Source organism: Neolamprologus brichardi, chromosome 5 (genome assembly GCF_056152115.1).
Source record: "Neolamprologus brichardi isolate AB-2024 chromosome 5, ASM5615211v1, whole genome shotgun sequence".
NCBI classification, from domain to species: domain Eukaryota; kingdom Metazoa; phylum Chordata; class Actinopteri; order Cichliformes; family Cichlidae; genus Neolamprologus; species Neolamprologus brichardi.
The window spans coordinates 640,301-659,251 of NC_142108.1; the positions used below are offsets into that span (position 1 = coordinate 640,301).

General features: G+C 39.5%; 1 protein-coding gene across 1 annotated transcript in view; it reads left to right on the forward strand.

Annotated features, from left to right (window-relative positions):
- The window catches only part of LOC102782854 (copine-9-like), a 213,195-nt gene that overhangs the window by 13,807 nt on the left and 180,437 nt on the right, over positions 1-18,951 (forward strand). Inside the window, exons 2-3 of the mRNA XM_087840463.1 lie at positions 3,019-3,059; positions 15,673-15,719. Coding sequence (XP_087696589.1) covers positions 3,019-3,059; positions 15,673-15,719 — 88 coding nt within the window. The remainder of the gene's footprint in view (positions 1-3,018; positions 3,060-15,672; positions 15,720-18,951) is intronic.

Below are 18,951 nucleotides of genomic sequence, written 5' to 3' on the forward strand. Positions count from 1 at the left end.
CACACCAGCACTTTTTCTAATTCAATTCAATTCAATTTTATTTATATAGCGCCAAATCACAACAAAAGTCGCCTCAAGGCACTTCATAGATACAGAGAAAAACCCAACAATCATGTGACCCCCTATGAGCAAGCACTTTGGCGACAGTGGGAAGGAAAAACTCCCTTTTAACAGGAAGAAACCTCCAACAGAACCAGGCTCAGGGAGGGGCGGGGCCATCTGCTGCGACCGGTTGGGGTGAGAGAAAGAAGACAGGATAAAGACATGCTGTGGAAGAGAGACAGAGGTTAATAACAGATATGATTCAACACAGAGAGGTCTGTTAACACATAGTGAGTGAGAAAGATGACTGGAAAGGAAAAACTCAATACATCATGGGAATCCCCCGGCAGCCTACATCTATTGCAGCATAACTAAGGGAGGATTCAGGGTCACCTGGTCCAGCCCTAACTATATGCTTTAGCAAAAAGGAAAGTTTTAAGCCTAATCTTAAAAGTAGAGATAGTGTCTGTCTCCTGAATCCAAACTGGAAGCTGGTTCCACAGAAGAGGGGCCTGAAAACTGAAGGCTCTGCCTCCCATTTTACTTTAAATACTCTAGGAACAACAAGTAGGCCTGCAGAGCGAGAGCGAAGTGCTCTAATAGGGTGATATGGTACTACAAGGTCATTAAGATAAGATGGGGCCTGATTATTTAAGACCTTGTATGTGAGGAGCAGGATTTTGAATTCAGTTCTGGATTTAACAGGAAGCTGTTAGTGCCTTTCTAACATTCACACTCCGATGGATCGGAGAGCAACATGGGGTTAGTATCTTGCCCACGGATATTTGGCACGCAGACTGGGGAAGCCAGGAATCGAACCACCAACCTTCCGATCAGCGGCTGACCCGCTCTACCTCTACAGCCACCCCAAGATATGAAAATGAGTGTGTGTCAGAAGCCACAGCAAGAGCTGACACAAACCAAAGTCGTCAATTCGAATGTAGTTTTTAACAGTTTGACAGGTTTGTTATCAGAAGTGAGAGAAGCTGGTGCAGTGACAGAAAATGAATCCTGCTAAGTTACAGTCATCACGTTTGTAGGTAAGCTGTTGCAGCATCAAAGTACTTGCTCAGGTTTAATGACTCACATTAGGTTAAATGATACATCGAAGCGTTTTAGCACTGAAGTCTCTAAAAATCCAAAGATCTAAAAGGATGGAACGTGGTTTTGGTAAGTTTTTTAATGCTTGGTTGTTAACAGTTTATTCACAATCAGCTAGTTTTACTCCATGTTGGATGGTTAACAAAGTGGTGTGAAGCCAAACCAGCTGCTGTCAGAGAGTGTGTGCAAACTGTTGGGATGCCTGCTTGGTAAACAACGATGTGTTTTCTATTACAAAGAAGATGCAACATGTGGGAGCGAAAGTTTTTAAAGGCTTTCTGTTCTTTTGGGATCCTCTTTGAAAGAGCGTGCTATTGTTAACTGAGACTAGACTGAAGATTGACAAGCTTATTCTCACAGCTCTATCTATTGACATTTAGCCTGCTACCATCTTTACCAAAGAATTATATTAAATAGCTATTTAAATGGTGTTGATTGCTTTCCAGGCAAATTGAATGAAGAGTATTATGTGTGGCTTTTTAGGACTACTCGTATTTGTGAACCTTTTATTAGGTTTTCTTGCATCTTGCTACAAACTGAAAGTTCCAGGTTTATTTGGTATCGCTGCTCAGTCTGCTTCTCTAGTTAAGGGAGAAAAATGTCCTCCAAAAAAGGCAAAAACCGTAGGATAAAATCATCTGCGTGGGGTACTCGTATGGTTGTTTTATAGCACTACAAGCTGCCACAGTGTGCTGACAGGCGAGGGCTGTTTTACTGGTGCCCACACATGCATGTGAACATACTGTATTCAGACACGAACAGAACAGTGTGAACATGCGAGGATGTGTGTGCTCCCCGTAGCCACCCTCATCATCCTGACAGCTCCAAGTCCTCAAGAGGGCAATGTTTCAATCTGTCATCTCCCACACCTCAGCTCTTTATCAAACGCTGTTTGTTATCACAGGCGGTTCTCAGTAAAGTGTCAGGTTGTTCGACGGAAATTGGGTTGTAATCCCGGCAATGATTTGACACACAAGTGTGGCTCTTCGTGTGTGTGTGTGAGATTCATTTTTCTTCCTGCAGGAACAAAATGATGAAGGAAATAGCACGTTTCTATCACTGTGGTAAAAACCGTGTGGTGCATGATCTTAGTTCACTTCAGAATGTATTTAGCTTTTAATTGTTGTCTTTTTCTTTTTACAAAAACCTGATTTGATCGGTTTTAGATATGTTTGCAGTAATATTTCCACTGGAATTAAAGTTTATTTGGATAAATCTTATAGAAGAACTTCACTGAGTCTGCGACAGTTAACACTGTAGGCATTTTCACGATATTGTGCAGTTACAGTCAGCCAATTAAGGTGTTTGTGTATTGTTGTAATATTTCTTCTACACCCACAAACAAAGAACCAATCATGTGCCTCTATTTTGTAGCATTAGCAGTTTAATCTGACCATAGTTGATTAGATTAGTTAGATTAGGTAGATTAGATACATTACCATAGTGTATGCTACCATTGTATATAGTGTATTATCTTACTTTTTTTCATTGATTGTACTTATTTGTGTTTTTGTATTTCCTTCTGATATCTGTACCTGAGCTGAGGTGACGCAAAAATTTCCCCGTTGTGGGATCAATAAAGTCTTATCTTATCTTATCTTATCTTATCTAGTTACATTCTTGAAAGCAGAGTTCGCTAAAAGGTGACACTAACATACGACTGCACATATATACAGTACACAGAGTGCACCATGCTTCTGTTGTAAGAGCCTCCTTTTTACAGTGCTGAGAGAGTTTGAAAGAAAGGACAGCCTTAATGCTTTTAGAACATGACTATGAACACATGAAATATTTTGTCATGCTGTTAAACTTCTCATGAACCATTTGTCCTTGCAGCACTTTGATGCTTCTGTCTTAAACACTTTTTTGTTGCAGGAACCTGTTAGACATGGACACCTTCTCCAAGTCCGATCCAGGTAACTGCCTCCTCTCTCACACTGATTCTTCACATTCATCATTCATCTGTGTAATTACTCCTCTGTTATGATTTTGTATTCTCTGCTTGAAACTGTCTCGTGCAGTGTTTATTAAATCACTACCTTTTGCATGTTAATTCCACACTTGGAGCATCAGTGAGCAGTAATATGGTGACTGTCTCCCACAGCGCTCACACACGCAGAATAGCAACTGACTGAATGAAAACCTGCATCTTGGGATCGAATGGGAAGGACTCTTAATTAAGTTGGTCCTCATTAAGAGTGACTAATCATCGGCGCCTGATTGACACTTTGCAGTTGCTGGGCCCACACACTGAATGTGATTATATTATAGTAACTTTTAGAAACAGCAGCTGCATCTGCAACTTAATGTAACAAAAGAGTGGAGGAAAAAAAGCAAAATGCACAAATGCCAAAAAACTAATTGAAAATGAAAGGCTTCTCTGGATCCGCTTATCTGTCAATGCACCTTTTCAATCATTGTTCAAGTCAGAAGCTGGAGCACTCCCTAGTTTATCCTCCTGACTCTAGTAATGACCACAGTTTACCAAATAAACATAGTTTCCTATCAACTTCCATAAAATCTAAAGTCCTGCACCCAGAGAAGTTAGAAGTTAGTCAAAGAACACAGGTTTAAGGCACTGTGATGGACCGAGCAGTGAAGGAAACTTAGGCCAAAAAAATGATTTTTTATTTAACCCAAAAAACATAATTGGTTAAATCATGCAAAAAGAATCAAAATCTTGGGCCCATAAAAGAGGTCAAAATAACAGAACTCTACTCAAAGTTGACAACACTGCTGATAACTCAAACAAACTGACCTAAGTTAACGAGACAAAGGGGAAACTTAAATAGTGGCTGATCAGCCCACAAAAACAGGGGAAGGGGTAAAACACACAAAACCTAACATAATGAACTCCAGTTCCCCCCCATGGTCCCGAGTTATGGCATGAACCAATTTGTAGTCTTCCTTTAAAGCTGGCTCCGCCCCTTTTCCACCTTTTGGCTCCTTAATCAAGGGACTGGAACAGCTGCAACTAAGGTAACTCAGAAAACTAAAGATTAATCACACATAACAGTGTAAACTAAAATGTGCGCACTTATTTTAGAATGCAGTGTTATGTGGATATGTGAATGAACTCTAAACCAAAACCAGTTATTTATTGTCCTGTAAATTAATTAATTAAAGAAAGACATGTGAATGCGATGTTACTTATAAGCCTCTACACTAACATGGTGGGTATTACCACTGTGTGGCTGTAAGTGCAGCCATCACAGGCACACATTGGCTTTACTTTTTAGACCTGGATGCTACATCATTCTTTGATTATGGAGTTTACAGTCAAAAATAAAGAGATCCTGACTGTTTTCTATGTAGACACACGTAGCTTGTAACTTTTTTCTTGCCGTCATGCTGGTAGAGGTCGGTCTTGGTTTCATTTGTTCAAAGAAAGCTTGTTTGATGTTGTCTGTTCAAAGCAAAATCTTCTAAATGCAAGCTCCACACCTCAAATCAACTGCAGGTCTTTTATCTGCTTAACTGATAATATTCACAACATCTACAGTCTTGACATAATGAAGAAATTGCCCACACCTGTCCGTGAAATAGCACTTTGAGTAAACTGTCCAATTACTTTTGTTCCCTTTAAAAAGAGGGTGCCACATGTTAAGTAGCTGAAACTCCTAAACCCTTCATCCAGTTTGAATGTGGATCCCCTCAAATGAAAGCTGAGAGTCTGCACATTATGTCCAGAGTATAACTATAACTGGAACATGTTTCAGTAAACAGGCAGTGCAATATACGCAGTTTTTAAATGCCTTCACAGTCTTGCCCCACCTTACCTCTCTGAGCTTCTTCATCCCCACATACCCTGTCGGTCTCTCAGGTCAGCTGACCAGCTGCTCCTGGAGGTACCGAGATCCAGGAGGAAGAAAATTATGGAATAATTTGCCCATGCATGTTAGAGAGGCCCCTTCACTGTCCACTTTTCAATCACGTCTTAAAACCCACTTTTATTCCTTGGCTTTTAACCTCAGCGAGACTTCGTTTCTCTTTTAATTGAAGTAGTTATTTAATTAATGATTTCACTCTTCTTTTATTTGGTTTTTACTTATATCTCATGTAATTTTATTTTACAGTTCCAATGTACAGCACTTTGTGTCAGCTGTGGTTGCTTTAAAGTGCTTTATAAATAAAGTTGATGATGATGATGATGATGATACAGCCCAATGAAAGACTGATGACTTATAAACACAGCATGCATTAGTAAACTACAGCCAAGCACATGGTTAAATGTTAGACTAGCTTTGACAACATCATACAAATATTTGTCTGATGAGTGTAATCAGCTATCACACGTTCCTTATATAGCTTTGCTTTGGTAAATGGACTGATTCTTATATAGCACTTTACAAGATGCCACATTCAACCAATCACACCCAGTCTCTTCCTTCTGTGCTTTTAAGTGCTGACTAACTAACATTCATACGCTGAGGGATGCATTGAGATCAACTTGGAGTTAGTATCTTGCCCAAGGATGCTTGGCATGCAGACTGGAGGAGCCAGGGATCGAACCACCAACCATCTGATCAAATAATAATGAAATAAAATAAACATAAGCAATAATTACGTAAGTTGCAGATGCTATGTTTTCTTTCTGTTAGGGTATAAATTAAAATCATAAATCTCAACCATCAATACAACCACTCTGACCATTCAGAAAATGTTCTTGGAGAAAAATGTGTCACTCCATTGTGCTACAGCATCAAGTTTCACTCTAAGCACCCAGATTTAAACCCACTCAGTGGACTGCAACTTAAATTTTGACCTATTTAATGTTATTTACTAGCAGTGTTGGGGAGTAACGGAATACATGTACCGCCGTTACGTATTTAAAATACAAAATATGAGTAACTGTATTCCGTTACAGTTACCGTTTAAAAAGGTGGTATTTAGAATACAGTTACTTTGTTGAAATAAATGGATTACACGGCGGTACTTCCCTGTTTCATATTGTGGCGGGTCAGGCCTGTTTGGGTTTTGTTTGACAGCTACGTTCTGTTGTTCCAGGCAGCAGCGTTACGGTTGCCATGGTTACAGGGTGACGCTCTCTCTGCGTGTTTCCTGGGTGAGAGAGGCCTTTTTGTTGTTGTTGTGCTAAGCTAATAGGCAGAATGCTACAGGTATAGCTCTAAAGAATGTAGCATCATAGGCAGTGTAGTCCGTGCTGCAGGGAGAATGGACTGCCATACACGTTATGTGTCTGTGAGCGAGGGAGGGAGGAAAAGGAAAAGTACGAGCTGTCATCGAGCAGAAACGGGAGCTGGAAGCATGTAAATATAATAATAACCACTGCAGCTGTAGCCAAGTACAGGATAGGGTAGGGAAAGTTAAAGTAAGATGGAGAGAATGGGCCAATAGCTAGATTCGTAGGAGGGAATAAGTGAGTTGCGTGGAGAAGAATGACTGGAGCCACAGGTAAAGTTGCTATGAATTGTATTAAACTATTTAGCAACAATTTAACAGCATTTCATGAACAGAAATGAAAACATAAAATAAAATACAGTGACAGCAATAATAATAACAATCAGAATCCTATCTGAGCTCAGATATGTCAGTCTTGCCGGCTTAATAGTCAGTGTTCAGTCAAGTCAAATCCAATAGGTCAAAAGTCTGTGATTGGTGCGATTTCGTCCTACCGCACTGTTGCAATTGTTCGTGAGAGAAGAGCAACCTGCCCTTCTAGGCCAACTCGGAATGGCTGTGGTTCGGTTCAAAGGGAAAGGCTCGCCATCTTCCTCCTCAGGAAGAAATCCAGGTCTCACGATCCCATAAAAAAAACCTAGCCTGTAAACAACAGGACTATTACTAATTCAGTTCACACTCTAATGATATACATGGCCATATGTGTAAATAATGCAAGTGCTATAACAAAACAAGCACAAAACATTAATTCTAATTTCTAACTATAGTCTATACAGTGCATCTTCATCATGAATGCAATCTTTAAATCACAATCAGCTTATTCATCAAGGTACACATTTCTATCAGAAATCAGAAATAAACCATAAACTATGGTAGATTATTTTTTTACAGTATTGCCCTTTAACTGAATTACAGGAACATTGCTTTACACTGCATAGCAATGAAGCAATATATTATTTACACTCAATGTACAGAATAAAATTACAAAAAGAATATACAAAAACCCACAGGCTGTAGTTTTACAGTATGTGGTAACGTATCAGCACAGTAAGAATACACACGGACATCTATCCAGTGCCGCTCGAGCATCAAATGTAACAAAAATAAAGTAAATTCATGACCTTTAAGATCAAAATTAACTTATTCCATCATCTTATTTTAGTGCATTTAATATTCAACAAGTAATACTAGAATATCATCAGCACACAAGCTGAGTGCTCAGAATGGCTGAACTCCGTGGGAAACCCCGTGTGTTCTCCCACAGTGAAAACGTGGTCAGCTACAGCTACAGCTATAAGCACCAGGCTAGTTAGCTTTTCAATTAGCCTGATTCGCCCAGTCCCAGTTTAACTCACCAGCACACTTCTAATGTTCAACTCTCAGAGAGGATCTTGTCCACTTCATCCGCTCCCGTGCAGATCTACAACATTGAAATTGGGCCATTATATTCCCCGTTAACTTCTTGTTAGCTTTTTAGCTTCAAGGTTAGCTTAACAGCTTCTGACTCACCGAGATGGTTTCAAGGTCCAAAATGTTCACAACAAATCAGGTCCGTTTCTCCAAGGTCCATGCAGATCTCCAGTATGGATATTTGCTCAATTTATCAAGTTAATAGTTATTTTCCAGCAAAAAGCTTGGCGGTGAAAATCAGCGATGGTCTCATGCACCTCCGTCTCTCTCTGTGTCTGAGCACGTGACGGTACAGAGCAGGGGAAGGCGGGGCTTGTTCCTTCCTAACCAGTAGGGGTGTTAAATATACTCTTTGGATTTTATTCTTATATTTATAGTATTTATCTTTTATTATTGATTTACTTTTGATCAACTCAGTGATTAACAGAGTAATGATGAATCACAATTAACAATAACAATGTTGTAGTGCGTTACTGAGTTGTGTAAACTCACTGGGTTACACAGCCAAGAAGAGTGCCTGACGAGCCCAGTTGTAAGTAAGCTATTAAGACTCGACTGTACACCGTGTTCGTATTTTCCTCCAAAAACAATAAGTTCTGTTGGAGCAGCCTTTCAACGCCTCTCTCTGTCTCTGCTAGCAAAGTTGACCCAGACAACAAAGTAAAGCTAGTTTTCAGCTACGAGCCGACACAGAACCCACCGTATTAGTCAGAGGTCCCTTTACTACGGTTCGGAGCCGCGGACCTTCAGTAACAGTAATAAATCACAGCAATAGTACATTCATGTAGTTGTAAAATGCGTGATAATATGTTAAGTAATCTAAAGTATTCCGAATACATTACTCTCATTGAGTAACGTAACAGAATACGTTACAGAATACATTTTGGGGCATGTATTCTGTAATCTGTAATGGAATACATTTTAAAAGTAACCTTCCCAACACTGGTTACTAGGTACGTAAAAAGACAGGACTCTTATTCACGAGTCAATGTTTCATCTTTACTTGAGTTGTCAAGAAAAAGGGAAAAAGGTGATAGAAAAAGCAAGGCTATAGTGAGCAACAGTTGAGTAGAAAATCAATTTCAAAGGCTTGGAAGGAGAGAAGAGAAGTGCTGACGAGATGCAGCATGTAAGACAAAAAGCAACCTTGGAGTCAAAAGACACAGACGACATATTTCGTAATATCATTTTTATTGTCAGTTGCATTGAAGTGTTACGGCTGATGACTCAACAGACTGAAGAGGACACAAGGAAAAACAACTTGGCTTATTAAAAAACAATCACTACTTGCTGTTGATTGGATTAAACCAATAAGTGGCCTTTCAATCAAACACGGGTTGAAGGATAACATTTTTATTAAAACAGAGAAATTTTGAGTGTTATTAGTTTTTCCTCCTGTGAGAGATCCACTCACTTCTATTGAATCTAAGAGAGAAATAATTAAATTCAGTTCAATTCAGTTTTATTTATATAGTGCCACTTCACAACCTCAGAGCACATGAAAAGCAAGGACCCTACGATACTGGAGGGAAAACCCCAACAGTACTTGACGACAGTGGGAAGGACGTTCCTTTTAACGGGAAAAGAGCTCTGCAAGAACCAGGCTCAGTGAGGAAGCTGAGGGATGAAGGGAAAGAGAAAAGGAAAAATGAGAGGACAGTGAGACCAAGATAAAACAAAACTATGGAGGAGAGAAGAGAGTTGTTGGCATCCCATCAAGGTACCGCACTGAGTTCCCGAGAGTGACCCAATCTTTCACGAATGTTTGTAGAAGCAGCAGTCTGCGTGCCTAGGTTAATTTATACACCTGTGGCCATAAAAGTAATTGTAAAGCACCTGAATTCAGTGATTTGGATTGGTTCTGGTAGGATATTGTGGGTCCATTGTGAAATACTTCATGTGGAGGGTCATAGCGTAGCGGGGGCGCTGGAGCCTATCCCAGCTGTCATAGGGCGAGAGGCGGGGTACACCCCGGACAGGTCGCCAGTCTGTCGCAAAGTTTTCTTTCACTCATGCTGAATCTGAAATTGTTAGCTTACGGGAAGAACTGCAGAGAATTCTTCACTTTTTCCAACCTTGCATCGTTGCTTGAAAACATATGCTGTCAATTTGTCTGACCAGCCAAATCATATAGTTGAGATTGCTGAGCAGACCCTGTTGGCAGTGTTGGGGAGTAACAGAATACATGTACCACCGTTACGTATTTAAAATACAAAATATGAGTAACTGTATTCCGTTACAGTTACCGTTTAAAAAGGTGGTATTTAGAATACAGTTACTTTGTTGAAATAAATGGATTACACGGCGGTACTTCCCTGTTTCATATTGTGGCGGGTCAGGCCAGTTTGGGTTTTGTTTGACAGCTACGTTCTGTTGTTCCAGGCGGCAGCGTTACGGTTGCCATGGTTACATGGTGACGCTCTCTCTGCGTGTTTCCTGGGTGAGAGAGGCCTTTTTGTTGTTGTTGTGCTAAGCTAATAGGCAGAATGCTACAGGTATAGCTCTAAAGAATGTAGCATCATGGGCAGTGTAGTCCGTGCTGCAGGGAGAATGGACTGCCATACCCGTTATGTGTCTGTGAGCGAGGGAGGGAGAAAAAGGAAAAGTACGAGCTGTCATCAAGCAAAAACGGGAGCTGGAAGCATGTAAATATAATAATAACCACTGCAGCCAAGAAGAGAGCCTGACGAGCCCAGTTGTAAGTAAGCTATTAAGACTCGACTGTACACCGTGTTCGTGTTTTCCTACAAAAACAATAAGTTCCGTTGGAGCAGCCTTTCAACGCCTCTCTCTGTCTCTCGCTTGCAAAGTTGACCCAGACAACAAAGTAAAGCTAGTTTTCAGCTACGAGCCGACACAGAACCCACCGTATTAGTCAGAGGTCCCTTTACTACGGTTCGGAGCCGCGGACCTTCAGTAACAGTAATAAATCACAGCAATAGTACATTCATGTAGTTGTAAACAGCATGATAATATATTAAGTAATCCAAAGTATTCAGAATACGTTACTCTCATTGAGTAACGTAACGGAATACGTTACAGAATACATTTTAGGTCATGTATTCTGTAATCTGTAATGGAATACATTTTAAAAGTAACCTTCCCAACACTGCCTGTTGACTGTGTCCTATAGATGCAGTATGTTAATCAAGAGAAATAATGAAGCACTGATGTGCACCCTCTTCCTCAAATTAACAGCGGAACAGCTCAAACTGCCTCGGTGGACATTTCTTTTGGCACTTTTAAGATAAAATCAACTTTTAGTGCTTCTTCCTTGTTATATGAAATTTTGTAGTTGAGGTTTGTTTGATGTAACATCTCCTAAGACTGCAAAGTGTTGTGTTTACATGCAACCTGACAGTACCAGAGCAGTCTCACGGTTCCCTAACGAACTCTCACGAGTCCTGATAGAAGCCTAATTATCTAATGTGAGATTGTAGATTTGGATCTCTTTCATCAACACAGATTAGAGAATGTTTCCCATCGTGTTTAGACTCAGTAATTACCACAAAGCTCCATGAAGCCAAAGAACCTCAGGTAAACTCTTTGATTTGTGCTAAATGTTGATTCATATGCAAGAAAGAAAATTTAAATGTCATCTGGGATCAAATGTTCTGAGCAGGCTGAGCATTTGTCACGTGTATCATTTTAGAAAGTCAGTGAGAGGAAGGCAGATTTATTATAATGAACTGAGCAACATATAAATGGGATAATTGACAGAATCTTTATGTCATTGTTTTAATGTTGAAATCATCAGTTAAAGGTACTATCCATTGACTAATCATTTACATTATGATGTGTAACCACAGTGTATATTATTGTACTGAATGACACTGATTTTGAAGGCAAAGAATCAAATACGGTCTCTCCGCAGGTCAGGGCTCCTTTACTGACACATCCCATAGATTTGCTCCTGTGCTGGGTGGGGGTGGAGGGTCGTGCTGGAAGGTAATGATTGTGTCAGATGGGGTCCTGAACTTCAAACTCTTCCTCCCCACTGAGGAAAAGGGGAAAGCTAGACTGACAGACCACAATGCCCCCTCAGCTCTTTCATGTCCCTGGTTAGATCCCTCTATCTGACCCGGTCCTCAAGCCACAAAAGGACAGCGCAGGTCAGTGTAGACTCAGAATGTCACAAAGCACTGGCAGCTAGTGATGAAATGATTGAACCTAAGCCACACTTGAACTACTGATATGTTTTAATGCTTCTGAGTGGCTGCGAGTAAACAGCTAGTTCCTCATCCATAAATAATTAGAACGAAATTTTGCATGTAACAGGTGAAAATTCCTGTTTATAGACTATAAATATCTTACTGACAACTCAAGCAACATTTTTAACCAAACATTCATATAGTGCTACAAATAGCCACATTGGAAACACCAGTATGCCTTTGGACTGAGGGAGGAAGCCTGAATACATGGAAAACATGCAGGCACAGGAAAGAAAGAAGGATTCAAACCTGGGACAGTGCTAACAGTTATGCTACCATGCTGTCCATGCTTGGACAAAAATTAATGACAGTAATCATAAGTAAGATATCGTATTTTTTATAGTATTTTTCTGAATGTAATCCAACCATTGATTACTCAGCCAATAAATGTAATTGATCAGATGACTCAGTTGCATAGAAATGCAGTTTCTTAGGACACATCTTTGAAAGATTAAAATGGCCTGTATTTATTTATTTATAGGACCCCAAAGCGTTTTACACAACCAGTCATCCACACATTCACACACACATTCACACACTGGCAAGCTACATTGTAGCCACAGCCACCCTGGGGTGCACTGACAGAGGCGATTAGAATATTAAAAGTCAAAGAGATACAGCTGCAGCTAATTTTGTCACAGACTGTAAGAAAATATCTTGATAGCATCCTTTGCTCTTGTTCTCTTCACATTTAATCCACTGTTAATATTAACCCAGTTAACTAGAATTGCATAGGTGATTTGTCTGTAGAAAAAAATGTTTGTAGAAATACTCCAGTATAGCAGGAGAAACAACTATTTCATCCGCAGCATGTCTTTATCCTGTCTTCCTTCTCTCACCCCAAACGATAGCAGCAGTTGGCCACGCCCCTCCCTGAGCCTGGTTCTGTTGGAGGTTTCTTCCTGTTAAAAGGGAGTTTTTCCTTCCCACTGTCGCCAAAGTGCTTGCTCATAGGAGGTCATATGATTGTTGGGTTTTTCTCTGAATGTATTATTGTAGGGTCTACTTTACAATATAAAGAACCTTGAGGTGGCTGTTGTTGTGATTTAGTGATGTATAAATTAAGTTGAATTGAACTGAATTTGTAAATTTGCTCACTTACAGACAAATGATTTATTTCAATTATTATAGTATCATTTCAATAGAAAGACAGAATATCAACCAAATATTCAGAAAAAATCCCTAAAACTGTTATAAAAAGATTTGAGTGAAATAAGTCGAGTTAGTCTTAGTTAGTCGAGTTTCGCTCTTGATCCCAGAGCGAAACTCGACTAAATTCGTCCTCGGGCTAAATATGGGTTGATGAGTGCTCAGTTTTGTTTTGATTTGACCAAAGCATGTTTTCCCCACTCTTCTCTGAATCATGTTCACTGGCAAACTTAAAATGGGCCTGTAGGTCTATGTTGTTGTTGTTGTTGTTGCTGCAAGATTTTAATTAGTTATGGTGTAGTGTGTTAACAATAGTGCAGTTGGTGATTGTAATTGCCATCAAATCATTAAGAAGCTTCCTTCCGTGTAGTTTGGGGCTGATCCAGTGTCCAGGTCAGGAGCTCCAGACTAAAAAATAAGCCAGTGGTACTTTTCATTTTAGATTTGTGTAGAAAATTTGCTCTGCAGACAAAAATTTATGATACCAGATTCTTGGACACTTGATGTGATTTCAGAATCACAAAATTAGGCTGGAGACAAACGATAAACACAAAGGCTGAAAAAGTCCAGTAAAACTTCCATGTTTGCCTGTCCTGAGCTCCTCCAGACGTCAGGCAGCTAGTCTCAGACTCCCAGTGCAAATATTTTAGAATTGCTGCCCTAAATCAAGAACATGCATTGTGTACATGAATGTGGATCATCATCAGCAAGCTTGCTGTTGTTGTTCTCTGTCTCCATTTCACTCTTACTCACTTTTTCTGTCTTACCACGCCTCTTTCAGACAGGTGAGTGTCCATATATGAATCACTTAGCCAACCATCCCTAAACTCTCTGCCTCTTGCTTACCACTTTGATCTTTATCAGTTAACACTGTTTTGCTTCCCTTGTTTCATCTGCATTTCCCTTTGGAGAGAAAAGCAGAGAGAATGGGGATGTATGGTTCCCAACACTGACTGGGTCATCGTGGCTGACTGGCCTCCTGTCCCACTGAAGCAGAAACATGATGGTTTCTATACATGGCCTGCTGTTACCATGACCTGCTTTGAAGTGAGAAGACGAGAGGCTGGGGAGAGGAGTGGAGGAGAAGAAGTGAAGTAAAATGAGTGAGGGAAGAGTAGAACGAACAGGACAGGGGAGGCACAGAGAGGGAGGAAAGAGAGGACATAGGAGGGAATGAGAGAAAGAGGAGGAAAGGGTGAAGGAGAAATGGAAAATCAGTAAATGGAAGGAGGACTTTAACAAAAAGAGACCACAGGGATAAGGAGAAGAAACTGATTTGGGAGCAAAAGGAGAAATGTAGATAAGAAAAAGTGGAAAGGACAGAAGAGAAAAGGCAAAGACAGATTTCAAAGAAAATATCTACATAAAGGAGGATGATGAGGGGAAGGAGAGAGAAATGAAGAAGGGAGAGTAGTCAAAGATACATTCATTTATTTATTACTGGACTATACAAGCTCAGTATTTGGCAAGATTTCTGCTGGTGTTGAACCCTAATCCAGCACAATTGCTTTCACTGCTGCAAACACCTGAGATGAAACCTTTCGGTAACACCGACTGAGGGACTGTTATTTCTTCCTTCCTCAGGATTGAGGTCATTTCCTCCTCCAACAGCGCTCTCTCTGTGGCATCGAGGGGGGGAGCAGTGCGTGGACACTGTTGAAAGGTGGAGGCTCACAGTAGAAATGTGATGCGTGGCACTTCCTACTTCCTCATTATATAGTCTAAGCAGAGAGGGAAAGAGATAATGACATATCAATAGATGGAAAAACCAGCCTGTCCCTCTCATTGTGCCGGGGCAGCTGCTTCATCTCTCTTTGTCTCTGGTGGCATGCACTTTGAGCTGAACACTTCTCTGTCATTCGCATCGGTTAAATAAACTGATCCATTGTGCTTGTTTTGTTAATAAAATCTTTTTAGTGTTTTTACTCTTTTACTGTGTAAATGTTGAAAAGACCCAGCCAGTGAGCAGGTTAGGAGCCTCCCTTCAGCTCATCATTTGGAGAAAATTTCAACACAGTCTGAGTTTTGGTATCCAAAGAAAGTCAGTGGCAAGACGAAGCCCTGCTCGCTGAGCCTTAAAATGACTGAAAATGGAACTCAAGCTTTTTGTTACAAAAGTAGCATAGCATAGCATCTTTATTTATAACGCACTTTACATCCAACAATGTTGACCAAAGTGCTACAAATATAAAACAGAGAGGAAACAGTTTAAATTACATATAAAATATCTTAAAATTAAAAATAATATAATTAATAAGAAACATATTAAGAGACATCAACAAGTCCTGCTGTGCTAAAAGCCAAGGTAAATAAATCTGCGGCTTAATTTGACTCAACACGGGAAACCTCACCCGGCCCGGACACGGAAAGGATTGACAGATTGATAGCTCTTTCACGTTTCTTTCTCATAAAGTAATACTGTATGAGAAAGAAACCTGACTTACAGTTTTAAAAAGATTATTTTCAAATACTACTTTAAAAGAACATTTATATATATATTTTACATCTTTAGAGAACAGCGATTTCCTGCGTTTACGGCTACTGATTTTGAGATATCCATTAGTCTTGAAAGGTGCAAAAATAACTTTAAGACATGCATCTGTGTTTCTCTTTTCAGTGGTGGTGTTGTACGTTCAAGGCCTGGGGACAAAAGAGTGGAGAGAGGTGAGTGAGGCACACCGGCAGCTTCAAGGTTTGTCCTGGGAAACCTGTTAGATCCACAGACTCCAGTGTTTTAACTGAGCTACAGTTAAAACCTTTGTCTGAAAAAGCACAAAAATCCTGATATTTTTTTGCGCCTGGTATATCTGATTACAGAATTATACTAACCTCTTTTTGTTATCATTTGTTGACACGCACGTACAGATTTCAGAGGTCGATGTTTATATTGAGGGAAAAGAGAATGAAATATCACAGTATCTATGGATTATCTGAAAAGAGAAATAACAGCTATACCACTATCAGGAAAATTTATATCTAACTTTTCTATCATGTGCTACATTTTTTTGGCAAATCAATTAAACTCAAAATATAAGTTACAGAGTTAATGTCTCTGAAATCATAAATATACGAACGCACACAAAAACAACAATAATGCAGTTTCTTACCTTGTTATCATATGTGCTTTATTGACTTGGTGTTATTTTGAAATATCATGGTTATCCTTGAATAACATCCCTATTCCACACACAATGGTATGTATATGCGTCACTGACATCCAGATGTTTTGATGAATGCAGAAATGTAGGAAGTAAACTCTGGCAGCTGCTTTTGGTTTTTTAAAGTTTGCGGTCCATAAATGTAAAAATCTCACGTGTCGCATAAATCAAAAACATGTTCTGGCTTTCAAGACTGCATCTGCTTTCCTTGGTTTACCTACTGCTTTAGTTTAGCCCTTTAAGACCTGCCATAGAACCAAGTCCGCCAGAGCTTATATTACATTTTTACATGCTGTGGTGCAATTTTTGGGAGCATTTCAAGTTGCTATACATCAATACAACCATTATAGCCCAAATGTTAATAATATGTCTGCATTAAGTGCAAAGAAATTACATAAATTGCAAAAAAGTGCAATAAACTACAAAAAAATTGAAAATCGTTTTTGTTTTTTTAACATATTTTTCTAGTTAGAGAAATTTAAGAGGCTTATCCCTCAAAACTGTAAATACAAAAAAGTTGCACAAAATAGTTTCCCACCACAGGAAATTTATTTTGAGTTTCTTCATATTTTTATTTTTGAAATACACCAATTTTTATACACTGCAGGAAAAACGAAAATAAATATTATTGTGCAAATTTGCAAAAAAGCAGCATATGCATCAAAATAAACTATTTCCAGCAGTGCAATATGAGTCCTAAGCATCCCAGAAACGACACAGAAAGTCATAAAGTCAAACATAACTTTAAAAACACCAGTATAGGCTCATGAGGCCCTGATGGTAAAAAACTACATTTCCGCGGAAATGACATCACTTCCGGTTTCAGGCAGGTAATGGCAGACATGGATAGTTCGAGCTGATGGACGTAGGAAGAGTTACGAACAGCTGATCGGATCAGCAAAGTGTGTTTCTGGAATATTATGTTTTTGTTGCTACAAGTGCTTTTTATGCAATTTTTGCAAAGCTTTATGTGGAAGGAAACTGTGACCGAGGACAAGCTGATGGCATAAGCTGTAAGTACAACTCCTCCGGTTTCATATGCAAAAAAATTATTGTGCTAGCTCACATGGTTGCAGTTCTACAAGGATTTAAAACAGAGCGTGCCTGCTCTGACCGGTTTTAAAGGGTTAACCTGATTTTTAGTTTAAGATGAACAAACAAACACCTGTTTTAACCAAAAGGTTCTGCAAAAAATGCTGCAAAAGATGCTAGCAATGAAAGACCCATATATCATTAGATTAAAAACAGTGCAAACACAGTAGGGAATAGTGGACATTTTTAATCAGGCGTAAAACAAACTTCAAATGAAATGCCTCAAAGTACAACAACAATAATAATTTAACCAAGGGGTGCTAAACCTTTTAATGCCACATCCTAGCAAAGCAGTCAGATTATTATTTAGAATTTGAACATTTTCACAGCTGGTTCTGCTGAGACTATTAAAATACCAGGGTCTCACTGAGCTTTATATTTGAAGTTTATTTAATGCATTATTTCAACTTTGAGGAGCTTAACTTGGCTGGTTTTCCATTTTCAATACTCAAAAGATGATTTCTAATGAATCACTCCCAAAAAACTCAATAAGGCTTCTTTTCAAGTGAAGTCAACAAGCTTGAAAGGATTTATAGCGCACTTACTTCCATCTCTTGTGGCATCAAATGATGTGATATATTACCTTAATTACTCCAATACTACATTGCTAGTATGTTAAAAATAAAAACAGCCTCAGCGTGTCAGCTTCCCTGTAGTGTGTCTAAGGATGGAAGGAAATATTTAGTCTTCTCCCACCTGCCATCAGCACTGTGCATAAGGAGTAAACAATACAACTAATCCAGCAGTGCTGCTGGTGCTGAATGTCAAAATTACCACTTATATTGCCAACACTCAACGTCACCTTTTAAGAGTCATAAATATGCTCTGTAGTTAATTTCAGTCAATTCTAAATTCACTCTTTTTGGTGACAGTGTGAGTGCACTGATGAAGGGTTTAATGCAATTATTCAACACAAAAACACGACACAACACGAGGCAAAAATCATTCGGAAAGTATTTGTGATTCTCGGCACACTTGCAGTAACCCAAATAAACTGACATATTAAAAATGACCTGTGCAGTAAAACGAGTCCGAGACTCTGGAGCAGACGGTCCTAAAAGAGTCTGATCAGAGTGTTTTATGGCAAACAAAACATAATAAAAAATAAGCCCTAGTGTGAAGCCCGAGCAGCCAAATATAGGAATTCATAAAGGGGAAAATCATTTGAGCTGCTTTGGGATGCCTGAGAGGAACACTGGCTGTGTAAACATATAGAAAACCTCTCAGCTGTGTGTGTGTGCTGTATTCATCAGTGTCTTTCAGTAATCTGCACTATGTGCTATCAAAGAAAACCAGGCCCACCTCTGTGGGGATCCACACACATGCACACAGGTCTCAGTGAGGCTCAATTAGACTTACAGCGTGGGGATGCTCTCAGCCGAGTTGTGTACCCTCACACACAACTGAGGTGAACACAATCTGAAAAGTGCTGCTCCTAGTACCGATCAGTCTGAAGGAATGAAAAGATGATGCTCGTTTAAAGATTACACAAATGTTGGATTGATTGCGCTGAAATAATTTCAGCCAGAGTTTTATTGTTGTTGTTGTTGTCTTGTCTTTTATACACCCCCCCCCCCCCCCCCAAAAAAAAAAAAAAAAACCCAAACAAAAACAAAAAGAGTTTTATAGGGAACATCTCCAACAGG